General features: G+C 40.7%; 1 protein-coding gene across 1 annotated transcript in view; it reads left to right on the plus strand.

Annotated features, from left to right (window-relative positions):
- LOC126354815 (uncharacterized) overlaps positions 1-12,572 on the plus strand; it is a 49,485-nt gene that overhangs the window by 16,713 nt on the left and 20,200 nt on the right. Inside the window, exon 3 of the mRNA XM_050004754.1 lies at positions 7,540-7,626. Coding sequence (XP_049860711.1) covers positions 7,540-7,626 — 87 coding nt within the window. The remainder of the gene's footprint in view (positions 1-7,539; positions 7,627-12,572) is intronic.

The following is a 12,572-nucleotide window of genomic DNA, read 5'->3' on the forward strand; positions in this document are numbered from 1 at the left end:
GTTGTAATGCAAATGGCGGAATAGGTAACCCACTACTAATCTTTCCCACCTGAGAGCTCCTTTGCTCCACTCCCTGCTCGCAAAGATTTAAGTGAAAAAAAAAGCGAGTCCTACAATGCTGCAAGACCTACTCTACAAAGAAAGGATTTTCCCGCCCTTCAGCGCTGTAATATACTTAGACACTCGACTTGAAAAACCGTCATGCGCAGGAGTATGACCGCTCGTAATACAACAGAGTCTGCCGTCAGTATGCAGAGTTCCAGATATTGATGTGATATTCAGAACAACGAATCAATGCCTAAAATTCGGAATCAGTCAACTGATTAAGATATTCAAACCCTGTAAGAGGCTTGTAAGAGGAAGACCTAACTAGGTGGCATTCTGATAACTTCTATGCTGTGCTGCTACGGTGACGTCTGCTAATATGCTTAACGTCAACGTTAAATTCGTTATGACTTTACGACGGACGGGTTTTGTACCTAGTTACTTTAGTGGAAGTTTAAAAGTATGTTTTAGTTTATTTATTTGCAGTAGTCAGCTGGGACAACGCCCTTAGTTGTTTTCTTGTTTTGTAGACAAAGTGATAATGCTCCAAAAGGACGAAAAGGTTTATTGAAATTAAATAACTTTGCAATCCAGACTGTTTTCCAACATGAAACTGATTTGAATGAACTCCTCACCAGCCCATTCTTACAGTATTTTCTCTTACTTTTGTAATATAACTTCAAACGAATTCCTGAACACCGTTTCCAGCGTGGTCTTCCTCAGCCGAGATAATACTTGTCTATAAGTCTCTGTAGCCTACAGTCTTTCTTTATTTGTGGGGCACATTACTTAGTAAACCGTAAAAAAGCAGTTATTGTTCGCACACAAAAGTGGGTTGGCCACTGATTACGTAGCATCTAATACTGCTGTTAGTGCAATTGTTGAACCAGGAAGTACCGGCACGGGTGCAGAGGCGCGAACAAGTGGCGAGTCATACCGCCCACTAACAAAGCGCTAGCGTTACGCAATGGGCGGCTGGAGAAAGTTGTCTGTGGACCACGTGGGTAGTTGGGGAGCGGCCAACCGCATAGGTCACTGGCCCGTCTCAGGTACGAACGGGGCGTTCTATTGCAGTCCAGAAAGCTGTACCTGCTGTACCGCACTAGGACCAAGAAAACGTCACATTAGCGCAGTGTGTTCTTACTGACAAAGATTTCAAAAATATTTATAAAATCGGTTTGCAGAAAAATCTAGCGTTACATGTAGGTTGATAAAATAGTTTTACGAGTTATTGACCGTGGTTTATATTTACATCCAGACACTCAAATAAGTTTACGTTGTAATAGCTTTGGGTATTACGAGTATCCCCTCTTTGCTCTGTTCACGAATGATGTGGACGAAATGACTCAGGCTTCAAGATCGACAAACAATTCTGTTCAAAAATGTTCCAATGTGTGTGAAATCTTATGGGACTTAACTGCTAAGGTCATCAGTCCCTAAGCTTACACACTACTTAACCTAATTTATCCTAAGGCCAAACACACACACCCATGCCCGAGGGAGGACTCGAACCTCCTCCGGGACCAGCCGCACAGTCCACGACTGCAGCGCCACAGACCGCTCGGCTACTCCCGCGCGGCCAACAATTCTGTCAGATAAGGCTTTTGTGAACTACCTCCATCGCAGATCGTTGCATTTCCTTAATGATATTCCCACGACTTCGTCACGCGGCTTTACCAAAAATAGTTTTATGTGGTTTTTGTACTTTAGCTAGCCTCGGACGGTTTCACACTTCAGTTTCCTACGGTACCCGGTGATTAATCCCAAAAGTGTAACCAAATAATAATGAAGCTTTCCAACTGCTAGTTCCTGTACAAAGAGTGAGTATTACGCAGTTATTAATGTCTTCCATGGGCCCAAGACCCATCGACTTTTCCCAGTTTATGCGAAAGCTTCGCTACACCTGAGCCCCGCATTGAACTGCTTCCAGAATGGGAGCGGGCTCTTTCGCACTATATAAACTGGACCTGTTCGAACAGGTCCAGTTGTGATTTTAGTTGATTTTCTATTCTGCAATCACTTATCACGGAATCTGCAATGTCAACGACCATTAAAAGGAGAAACAATTGTATGATATTCCACAGTGTGAACCCTCCCGGAGGACCGAATTCCACGTCTGCGCATTTTCGTTGTTATCCTGTATTGCCACCGAGTAACTTTGTAGACTGTTGGATCTACTTAGTGACGTTTCATAAAATACCAATTCTTTTCCGATTTTTCAACTTTGCGTAGTCTGCATTTCGGTCAGTTCACATGATCTATCGTTTCTCCCTATGAACTGATATCATTCTTGAAGTGATCTTATCTGAGACCTTAGACTAACTCAGGCTTTTCTCTGAATTAAAAATTTTTCTATTAATTGTTGTCTAGACGCGAACAGAGCTGAAAATTGGAGAACCTGCTGGATAGGCTGGACATTCCAGAAATCGGTGTTTCAGTGGTATTCACAAGTTACTCTTTTAACCATCAAACATTAATTATTTAGAAGAATGTATTCCTCGTCATAGAGAAGCGGACCTCAGCAGTTAGCGAGTCTACGTCAGTTGCAAATTCTAATAGAAGAAGATAGTTCTGCTGCTAAGTGCCGGCCGCAGTGGCCAAGCGGTTCTAGGCGCTACAGTCTGGAACTGCGCGACCGCTACGGTCGCAGGTTCGAATCCTGCCTCGGGCGTGGATGTTTTTGATGTCCTTAGGTTAGTTAGGTTTAAGTAATTCTAAGTTCTAGGGGACTGATGACCTCCTATGTTAAGTCCCATAGTGCTCAGAGCCATTTGAACCATTGCTGCTAAGTAGTTCTCGCGGCAGAGGCGATTGTCAGCAGTTGCAGGAAGTGTTGGGTGTGTCAGTATCAGGTTACCAGCATTGTGAAGCCTTGTGTAGGATTGGCTCTGGTGACAGTTAACATAGAGTAGTTATACAGGAGGGGAGGGGGTTGGATGTTTGAGGGAGGAGACCAGACAGCGAGGTCATCGGTCTCATCGGCTTAGGGAAGGACGGGGAAGGAAGTCGGCCGTGCCCTTTCAAAGGAACCCGGAATTTGGCTGGAGCTATTTAGGGAAATCACGGGAAACCTAAATCAGGATGGCCGGACGTGGGATTGAACCGTAGTTCTGCCGAAGCGAGTCGAATGTGCTAGCCACTGCATCACCTCGCTCGGTCACAGTTATACAGGAATTTTACGAATAAGGCTCAGGTATTGTTTGTAGGGGTGATGTGAATAGTCTTGATAGGAACGGGGAGTATAATATAGATGGTAACCTGAAAGAAGTAGCTACTCAAACTGATGGTACAAATGTGCATTTCGTGCAACTGTTTCGCCGTCGTGATCGGTCTCAGTACAGCTGTCAGGAGTATTAACGTGAGGCTTCAGAAACTGATGGCGGAGGGCCTGGCTCACATTGCAGTGGTGTCAGATTTGTCTATCAGTAGATCGGGTTTTACTAGTCATGGCCTGCACCCCAATTGGTATGGGAAGGGGAGGTTGGCAAAGCTTGCAGGTGACAGTATAGTGGGAGGCAGTGGGATCGCTTATGGGAAAATTCCTGGAGTATCTCGTGTTAGAGCTGCATCTTCTTTTTACTACTGCTTAAAGGAACTCTCTCTGGAATTTCTGACTGTTGTTATTTATAGGTCCCCTGTCTGATTTCTGTTCATGCTAGAGAGGGATCCTGGTGCAACTTATAGGAAGTGCAAAAATTCGTTGTACGTGATGACTCCAATATCAGTTGTGTAAGGGAGTGTGTCAGAAAGAGGATGCTGGTAGGTCTCCTTAATTCCTATTATGAAGGAAATTGTACTCTTTCCAACGAGAGTTCAGGAGAACAGTAGCACAAGCATAGACGAGATTTTGGTTTCATTCTTCATTCCCAGAGGGGCATTCTGTTAGCAAAAGATGAATGGACTTTCAGATCACGACACACAGATTTTAACGCAAGAAGTTTTTTTACTCAATCGCATTTTAAATGTAGTTATAAACTGTCTAGGAAAGCTAACCCAATCCCAACAGAGATCTTTTTAAACTCATTAAGGAACAAGAGTGGCACGATATTTATATTGCTGCTAACCTAGACGACAAATATAATGCTTTCCTCAACGTCGCGCAGGGTACCCGTGCGGTCTAGGGCGTCCTGCAACGGTTCGCGTGGTTCCCTTCATCGGAGGTTCGTGTTCTCCCTCGGGCATGGGTGTGTGTGTTGTCCTTAGCATTAGTAGTTTAAGTTAGATTAAGTGGTGCGTAAGCCTATGGATCGATGACCTTAGCAGTTTGGTCCCATAGTCCTTAACCCTAATTTCCAATTTATTTTCCTCAACACATTTTTCATGCTCTTTGAAAGTTGCATTCAAATAGCACGTTTGAAATAGGGATTGGCACTAACCGGCAGCCTGGATGGCTGCGGAGTTAAGGGTATCATGTAGGACAAAGTGGTAATTACGTCAAAACGTTAGAAGCAGTCACAAACGAGCTGCAGCAACTCATTACAAACAGTAAGGTAGTTGAAAATGTTATTAAAACGCAAAAGGTATGTGATGCGCAAATAGAACAACTAATTTTCAGGATAAAGTTAAAACCATAAGGTCGATCATAAAGAAGGTGTTTCGTCAGCAGCACCAGGTTGAGGATATAAAGTTAGTGCGTAGTAGCAATGTTTCAGTTACTGGTAAATCGGATATAGGTACAATATTCAACAATCAATTTCTGAATATAGCATCTGAACTAAACACGAGCGCAGTTCCTACAGGGAATCCTATGACTATCTTAGAAAATAAATTTCCGAGATTGTTATCTGAAATACTCCTCCATGAAAGTGACAAGATTGTGTCAATACTTAAATCACTAAGGACTCTGGGCTCTCATGAATAAGACGAGGTAGCTAGCAGAATACTAACGTACTGCACTGCATGTTAGTCCAGTACCTAGCCATATCTGTAACTTTCTTTCCTTTCGGGATAATCAGTTTCCTGACAGTTTAAAGTACTCAGCCACTTCATAACAAAGGAGAAAGGGATAATACAAACAATTTTAAGCCCATTTCTATACCATCAGTGTTTGCTACAGTTAATGAAAATGCTGTATATACAGGGGTATTTGAGCGTTTCGGTTTACATAATTTGCTGTCAGATGTACAGTTTGGTTTAAGATGTAGTTTAACAACTCAAAATTTTATATTCTCCTTTCTCTGTGAGTCTCTGGAAGGATTAAATAAAAGGTTGCGATCGTTAGGCGTCTTCATTGATTTGACTAAAGACGTAGGACCATTATGGAATAAGAGGTGTAGCTCACAATTGGTTCACCTCTTGCTTTAAGAGCAGACAACAGAAGGTCGTTCTCCGCAGTACTGAGAACGGCTACAAGGTGCAAGCCCAGTGGGGCACAGTTATGTAAAGAATGCCCCAGGGGGCGGTGCTGAGACCGCAACTGTTTCTTATTTATACGAATGATATGGCTTCTAGTATTACAGGTGATCTTCAAATATTTTTGTTTACTGATGACATCAGCTTGGTAGTTCACAATGTTGTGTTCAATACTGACACAGTATCAAACAGTACAGTTCAAGACATAAGTTCATGGCTTGTAGAAAAGAAATTGATGCTACTTCCCAGTAAGACTCAATTTTTACAGTTTCTGTCACACAGTTCAACAAAAACTGACATTTCGATTACAAAAAATTGGCTTATGATTAGTGAGATTGTATAGTTCAAATTACTAGCCCTACAGATAAATAGTAAGCTGCAGTGGAAAGCCCATGTTCTCGATCTTTTTGAAAAACTAAATGCTGTCTTCTTTCATTAGAACAGAGTGAGAAATGAGTGAGAGTTCAACACGAAAAGCAGTCTACTTTGCATGGTATTACCTTTCGCGATAACTCCTCTGATACACAAAGGATATATTTTTGGCTCAGAAAAGGGCGGTTAGATCATTATTGGTGGAGTTCGCGAACCTTTTGTAGACCTCTGTTCAGTACTCTGGGAATTCTGATATTGGCCTCTCAATACATATTTTCTTAATGTCGTTTATTGTTAAAAATATCAGCTTGTTCCCAAGATTTAACAACTTTCACTCAATTAATAATAGACAGAAAATCCGGTCTGGATTTGGAACGCATCTCATTGACTCTTGTGCAGAAAGGCGTGCAGCATTCTGCTCCATCCATTTTCGATAAGCTGCCACAAGAAATCATATATTTTAGCACTAATCCCCTCAATCTCATGTATAGATAAAAGATTTTCCTCTAGGCTCACTCCTTCCACTCCGTCGAGGAACTCCTGGAAAAATTTCAAGAAGACCCTAAAACTTATGTGTGGTAATGTTTATTTAACCGTATGGCACGTTATAAGCGTAGGATTGATACACGATTCATTTTATCTGTCATTACTCTTCAGTCTTACTATTTCGATAATTAGCTGTTCTATTTGCGTACCGCACACCTTTTTTCATTTTTAATAACATTTCAACTATCTTACAATACTGACAATACTGTTCGTAATTAGGTACTGATATCATATTCCGTAGGTCAAAATTAAGGAGCAGGTATATATATAGGCACCCTTCCCGGTGAACTGTTATGTTGGACTGTCATGTTCACCTATGTTATAATAAATAAAATGTCACTTGTTGAATAAGCAGCGATCAGTAGATCTCAGAAACGTTTTCTTAAGTCCTGACTGAGTATATTACAGTCACTTCTATATCCGTTTATTATACTTAGCCGGTCGCTGATGGCCGAGCGGTACTAGGCGCTTCAGTCTGGAACTACGCGACCGCTACGGTCGCAGGTTCGAATCCTGCCTCGGGCATGAATGTGTATGATGTCCTTAAGTTAGTTAGTTTTAAGTAGTTCTAAGTTCTAGGGGACTGATGACCTGAGATGTTAAGTCCCATAGTGCTCAGAGCCATTTGAACCACATTATACTTATAATTATCGCTTCATGACCACTGTTGAGAGGCAAAGATCTCACTCAGATCGATACCCGAAGATAAGCAGGGCGAACGATGAATGGCTTGTATGACTCGGAGGAGAATTTCACAGAAACAGTGAGAACTGTAAACTGAGATATACTGAATAAAGACGATAAATGTATCGCTAAAACTTACTTAGAAATGTTCGAAAACAGGGTTATAGAGAATTCAAGAATATTCGTCAATGGTATATCGTTTCCTTAAGAAGCGTGCAGATAAAATTGAGCTGATAATGACGTCACTGGTGTATGTAGGTAGTCATTCGTTTCTGTTATCTGTTAGTAAAACAAAGGAGAAAAAATCTTTATATGCGGTACACTAAAGAGTACGTTTTACTATGCAACGTATAATAATAGAATGCAACTGTTTCACCCTTCAAAATTATCATATTTCTTTTGTTAGCCTATAAAATCTTAATGTAGTTGGTGTTGTATAACTGAAGGTAATATTTTTTAAATTAGTCGAATTAATTAATAATTTAAGCTTTCATACCAAAATGTAATGGGTTTGTGATTAAGGGCATGACGTTTGTGCAGGATTCACGAGAGGCTCATCACTTGGAGAGGGCGAAGAGGCAGACGCCGAACGGTAACAGAGCACAACTCATTGACAACATATTTCAGGTAAGACATCTGTGCAACACCTATTTAGCCTAAATCATCACCCTGTCTCAAGTGTGTTTTGGTGATATTTTATAATACAGCAACCAATATTTCTTACCCTGCAGTTTTTATCCTCTACAGCTCCCTCTAGTACCATGTAAATTAGTCCCTTATGTCTCAGATTGCGTCTTATCATCCTGACCCTCCTTCTTGTGTTTGTCATATGTTCCTTCGCCAGTTCTGTGGGGAAACCCCTAATTCCTTATCAGTCCACCTAATTTCCTTCATTGTTCTGTAGCACTACATCTCAAACGCTTAGATTCCATTCTGTCTGAGTCCTCCCACCGTCCGCAATACATTACCCTACAATTCTGTGGTCCAAACGTACATTCTCAGAAACTTTTTTCTTAAATTAACGCCTATGTTTGATAGCAGAAGGCTACAGTTGGGCAGCAATATCCTCTTCGCCTGTGCTAGTCTAGATTTTATGTCTTGTTTCGTCCGTCAGGGGGTATTTGGCTTTTAAGGTATCAAAGTTCCGTAACTTAGTCTACTTCGTGATCACCAACTTGGATGATAAGTTTCTCGCTATTCTCATTTTAGCTACTTTTCTTTACTTTTTCTTCTTCCCGTTTACTATCAAGCCATATTCTGTACTCATTAGACCATTCATTACATTCAACAGGTCCTGTAATTCTTCAGTTTCGCTGATGACAGCAGTTTCATCAGTCAAACTTGTCACTGATATTCTTTCACCTTGAATTTTTTTTAATCCCCGTCTAGACCACGCTGTTGATTTGCTGCCGAATCTGATCGGAACAACCCTTTCACTGACATTTTCACAGTAGCTGACTGTCTGTTCTATTCGTATCGAATCCTACTCCCGTCATATCATTTTCCGTTGCTATTCGTGTTAAATTATATTACTCTGAGCAGAATCCTTATCTTCTTTGAATAAAATCCTTATCTTCTTTCCGTTTCACTTCACTGTCCCTCACCATAGACTGAGCCTTAGCATTCAGACTTTTTAGCTTTCCTACTACGTTGAAAGTTCTGATATTCCAAGCTCCGACTCCTACGATATTATCCAGTTGTTAGTAACTTCATCTTTTTTCTCATATTCACATTCCTCTTGGCAGTTCCCTCCCGGAGTTCCGAGCTGGGGCCTAATCCAGAATCTTTTGCGAATGGAAAGATCACAATGACACTTTTTCAGTTACAGGCAACATGCGCTGTGGGTACACCTTATATGTCTTTAACCGAGTGGTTTCCATTCCTGATTCTGCGTTTTGGGGCACTTTCTCACCAATAGAGCAAGAGAATGCACTGAACGTCTGTCCGCTCCTCCGCTCTTTTTGACAAGGCCCTTGGCAGAGCTAGGGTGGCTTCTTATGCCGCACGTCTCTGGTCGCCATTGCAGATGGTTTTTATTTAAAATTTAGGTAGTGGCTGGTTCCGAACCTGGGGTCCAGAACGCCATCGCTTCACCAAGGTCATGTCATTTGAGACACTTTTAGGTCGCACTATTATAAATATGGGATATCATTAAATATATAGAAGATTTTCGTAGTAGATGATGAAAACTGGATCTGAATGCACACTACAACTGAAACTTACTGGACAGTTAAACTGTGTGCCGGATTGGGACTCGAACCAGACAACGTTTCATATCAGCACTCGCCCCGCTGCAGAGAGAAAACTTCGTTCGAAACTACAATTATTCCTCACTGAAATGAAAATAAAAACAAAGTTTTCAATCAATAAGACGTTAGAAAATGTACTTTGCGCTAAACCTATTTAATGTTTTGATAACTTTCGACATGTTTGTACTTTTCTTGCTAGATATAGTGAAATCACATAATCGAAATATTGTAATCCAGCCCCGTTACCAAGACATTGTGTTAGGCAACCATCACAACACTGGTGAGAAGCAGGTTAACTAGCTGCAGGAGATGAGTTAAGCGTAGAGCGGTAGCGACATACAGATTATCAACTCAGTCTCAAGTGTCAGGAATTTCGGTGCTACGTTTGTACGTACTTAGGTGTAATATTTATTTCCATTAACCCTAAACTTCGTGTTACCTCTTGCTATCTTCAATCGCGTCATACAGTAACCGTACTGGACCTTTGCTGGAAATGGTTTATGATTGCATTTAACTCTCTTCTTCGTTCATTGGCAACACCAGAATGTCCGAACATACTCCTATTATAACTAGAACAAGTGACGTGAGTAGCCGTTTTGTTTCATTATGTCACCAAAAACCGTGGTTGTAAACGTTGTTTGATGCTTATCTGTAGCCAATGGGTTTGTAAGTCGAACTTCTGGCATTAGTCTTTTATGTACTCCTTCATCTTTTCCTACCTTACGCTAATCTGGTCATTTCTACGTAATTGCTGCAGTCGAAATTCTCTATAACCTGTATCACATCTTTTTAGTAAAATGATCTTGATTGTGAAAATATTGCTTTCATAACTCGTTTCGCCTTTGTAGAACATATATACTGTACCAGTCGCCTAGATGGAGTGGGAGATGTTTCCTACATATTCTATTAGATTTTCCTGTTTTTATTCCCTCTACTGATGCTTTGATGCTTTCAGCATCGAGCTACCATTCATGGATATCCTCGGCTATACCTTTTAGTATCTATCTCTGCATTCACTGGTTTATGCGGCCACTTAATTTTTAGTATTATGTGATATGGCCTAATTAAAGTGCATCAGCGTTTTCTTCTCCAGATTATCGACAGTCTATCTTTCGCCTTCATATCAACATTTCATATAAGTAGAAGTCTTTTATTGAATAATGGCTTCTTCGTCTGTGCCCATCTACTTCTAGTGTCTTCCTGCTTCTGATTTCATTGTTTTAAAATGAAAACACCGTCACTATACAAACATTCTCTCGTGAATTCAAGCTGTTCTGCTAAAAGATACCCCCTATTTAGCTACAGGAGCCTTGAAAACATTTGCCTTAGGCGTTATGTACGTAATTTTAATGACGCAAAATGAGATTTACTTAAAAAGAGTGCACTTTCCAGATTACATACGGGATTTGTTGTTCCTATTTACGTTTTTTCTGTTTTTCTTATATAATTCGGCCTCACGTCACACAAGTTGTTTCATTACCAATTCCGACTTATCAACATCATGATGACTTGGTAAAAGCTAAAAACCGGTAATAGTAAAACTTGTGACCTGAAACTGAAATACAGTGGGTGAAAACTGTGAGGCACTCATAAGGCATGGTTCGATGTGAATTTAACTTCGTTTACATAAACACCAGAGTGGATTAGTGTTGTTCGTGTTTAGTATTCTTACCAGGACTGATAGGCTACATAAGGGGCATGAACAGCGCCAGATGTTGAGTAATCACCACTTTGGCCACGAAGATGCCCTGTACTGATTTGAGACAGCGTTATCAGCATCTGATAGAGTTTGCAAAGGGTCTCATTGTGGGTCTCCATTTCGTCATGTGGGGAACTGTGCAATAGCAAGATTTGTGGGTCGACGAGACAGTGGCCTAATGTTGGACCGCACACTAAAGTGAGTACAGGCATACTCGTCAAGATTCCATTCGATGCCTGACCACCACATGGAGGATCGCTGTGCTACGCACCAAGCACATCGTAGCCCCTTCACATTTGCTTCTGCTATATGACAAGTAATAGACTCCATGAGTAGTGGGAGCATCACCCCAGGGAGGCGGTCACTCCAGGGGCAGCGTCACCCCAAAGTACCGTTATCCAGGATGGCGGCCGTGACGTCAGCTGATGACGCAATTCGAGATGGCTGCTTTTGGTGGGAAGATAGGTCTACATCTACATCTGCATCTACATCCATACTCCGCAAGCCACCTGACGGTGTGTGGCGGAGGGTACCCTGAGTACCTCTATCGGTTCTCCCTTCTATTCCAGTCTCGTATTGTACGTGGAAAGAAGGATTGTCGGTATGCTTCTGTGTGGGCTCTAATCTCTCTGATTTTATCCTAGTAGTAGTAGTAGTAGTTTTATTCATCCATAGATCTCTTTTTACAAGGATATAGGACATGTCAAAGTATTTACAAGCTTAGATCAATTTACAATAAGCTAATTCGTATACACATATATTTACAGACTTCTAGTTAGAGACAATCATTAGATTTTACTCCTGGTATACAATAATTTATTTACAAATAACTCATTAAATAATGTAATGCCACACTATTCACTCATATTTCACTATCAGTCACTGCACACACTATACACACATTGTTTCATAACACTTCACTCACTACATACACACACACACACACACACAAACACACACACACACACACACACAGGTGATCCTTGGGCCATTTTCTGTACTGCAAGTTCCCATTTGCTATCCTGAAAAACTGAGTCAGCATCCCGTCATAATGAGTGAGATGTTGAGCTCAGAAAGAGGAAGAGGTGTTAGTATTGTGTTATGCATAGCTTGAGGGGAGAGTGTCTCTAGAAAGGAAAAAAGAAGAAAAATAATAAAGTGAAGGTGTTATGTGGAATATTGGATGTTTTATAATCATCATTATTATTATTATTTGTTTGTATAACATTTTTTTATCAAACCCCTACTCTGCTTTATCTAAGTAATCCTTCAATGTATAAAATGTATTGCATAACAGGTACTTTTTAGCTGCCTTCTTAAATAAGTGTATTTTTGAAATTTCTTTAATCTCTTTTGGTAATTTATTGTACAGTTTTATTCCTTGGTAGAAAATGCTGTTTTGAGTTTTATGTTTATTTTTTCTTGGTAAATGTAAGTTGAGTCTATCTCTTGTTGCATGGTCATGGACAGAGCTGTTTGTGCAGTAATTGCCAATGTTACTTTTGATGTGTACAACTGACTGGTAAATGTGTTCACATGGAGCAGTTAAAATTCCCAGTGTTTTGAACAGATCTTTACAATGAGCTCGACTACTATTTCTGGTTATTATTCTTATGGCTCTTTTC

This window comes from Schistocerca gregaria, chromosome 3 (assembly GCF_023897955.1).
Source record: "Schistocerca gregaria isolate iqSchGreg1 chromosome 3, iqSchGreg1.2, whole genome shotgun sequence".
Lineage (NCBI taxonomy): Eukaryota > Metazoa > Arthropoda > Insecta > Orthoptera > Acrididae > Schistocerca > Schistocerca gregaria.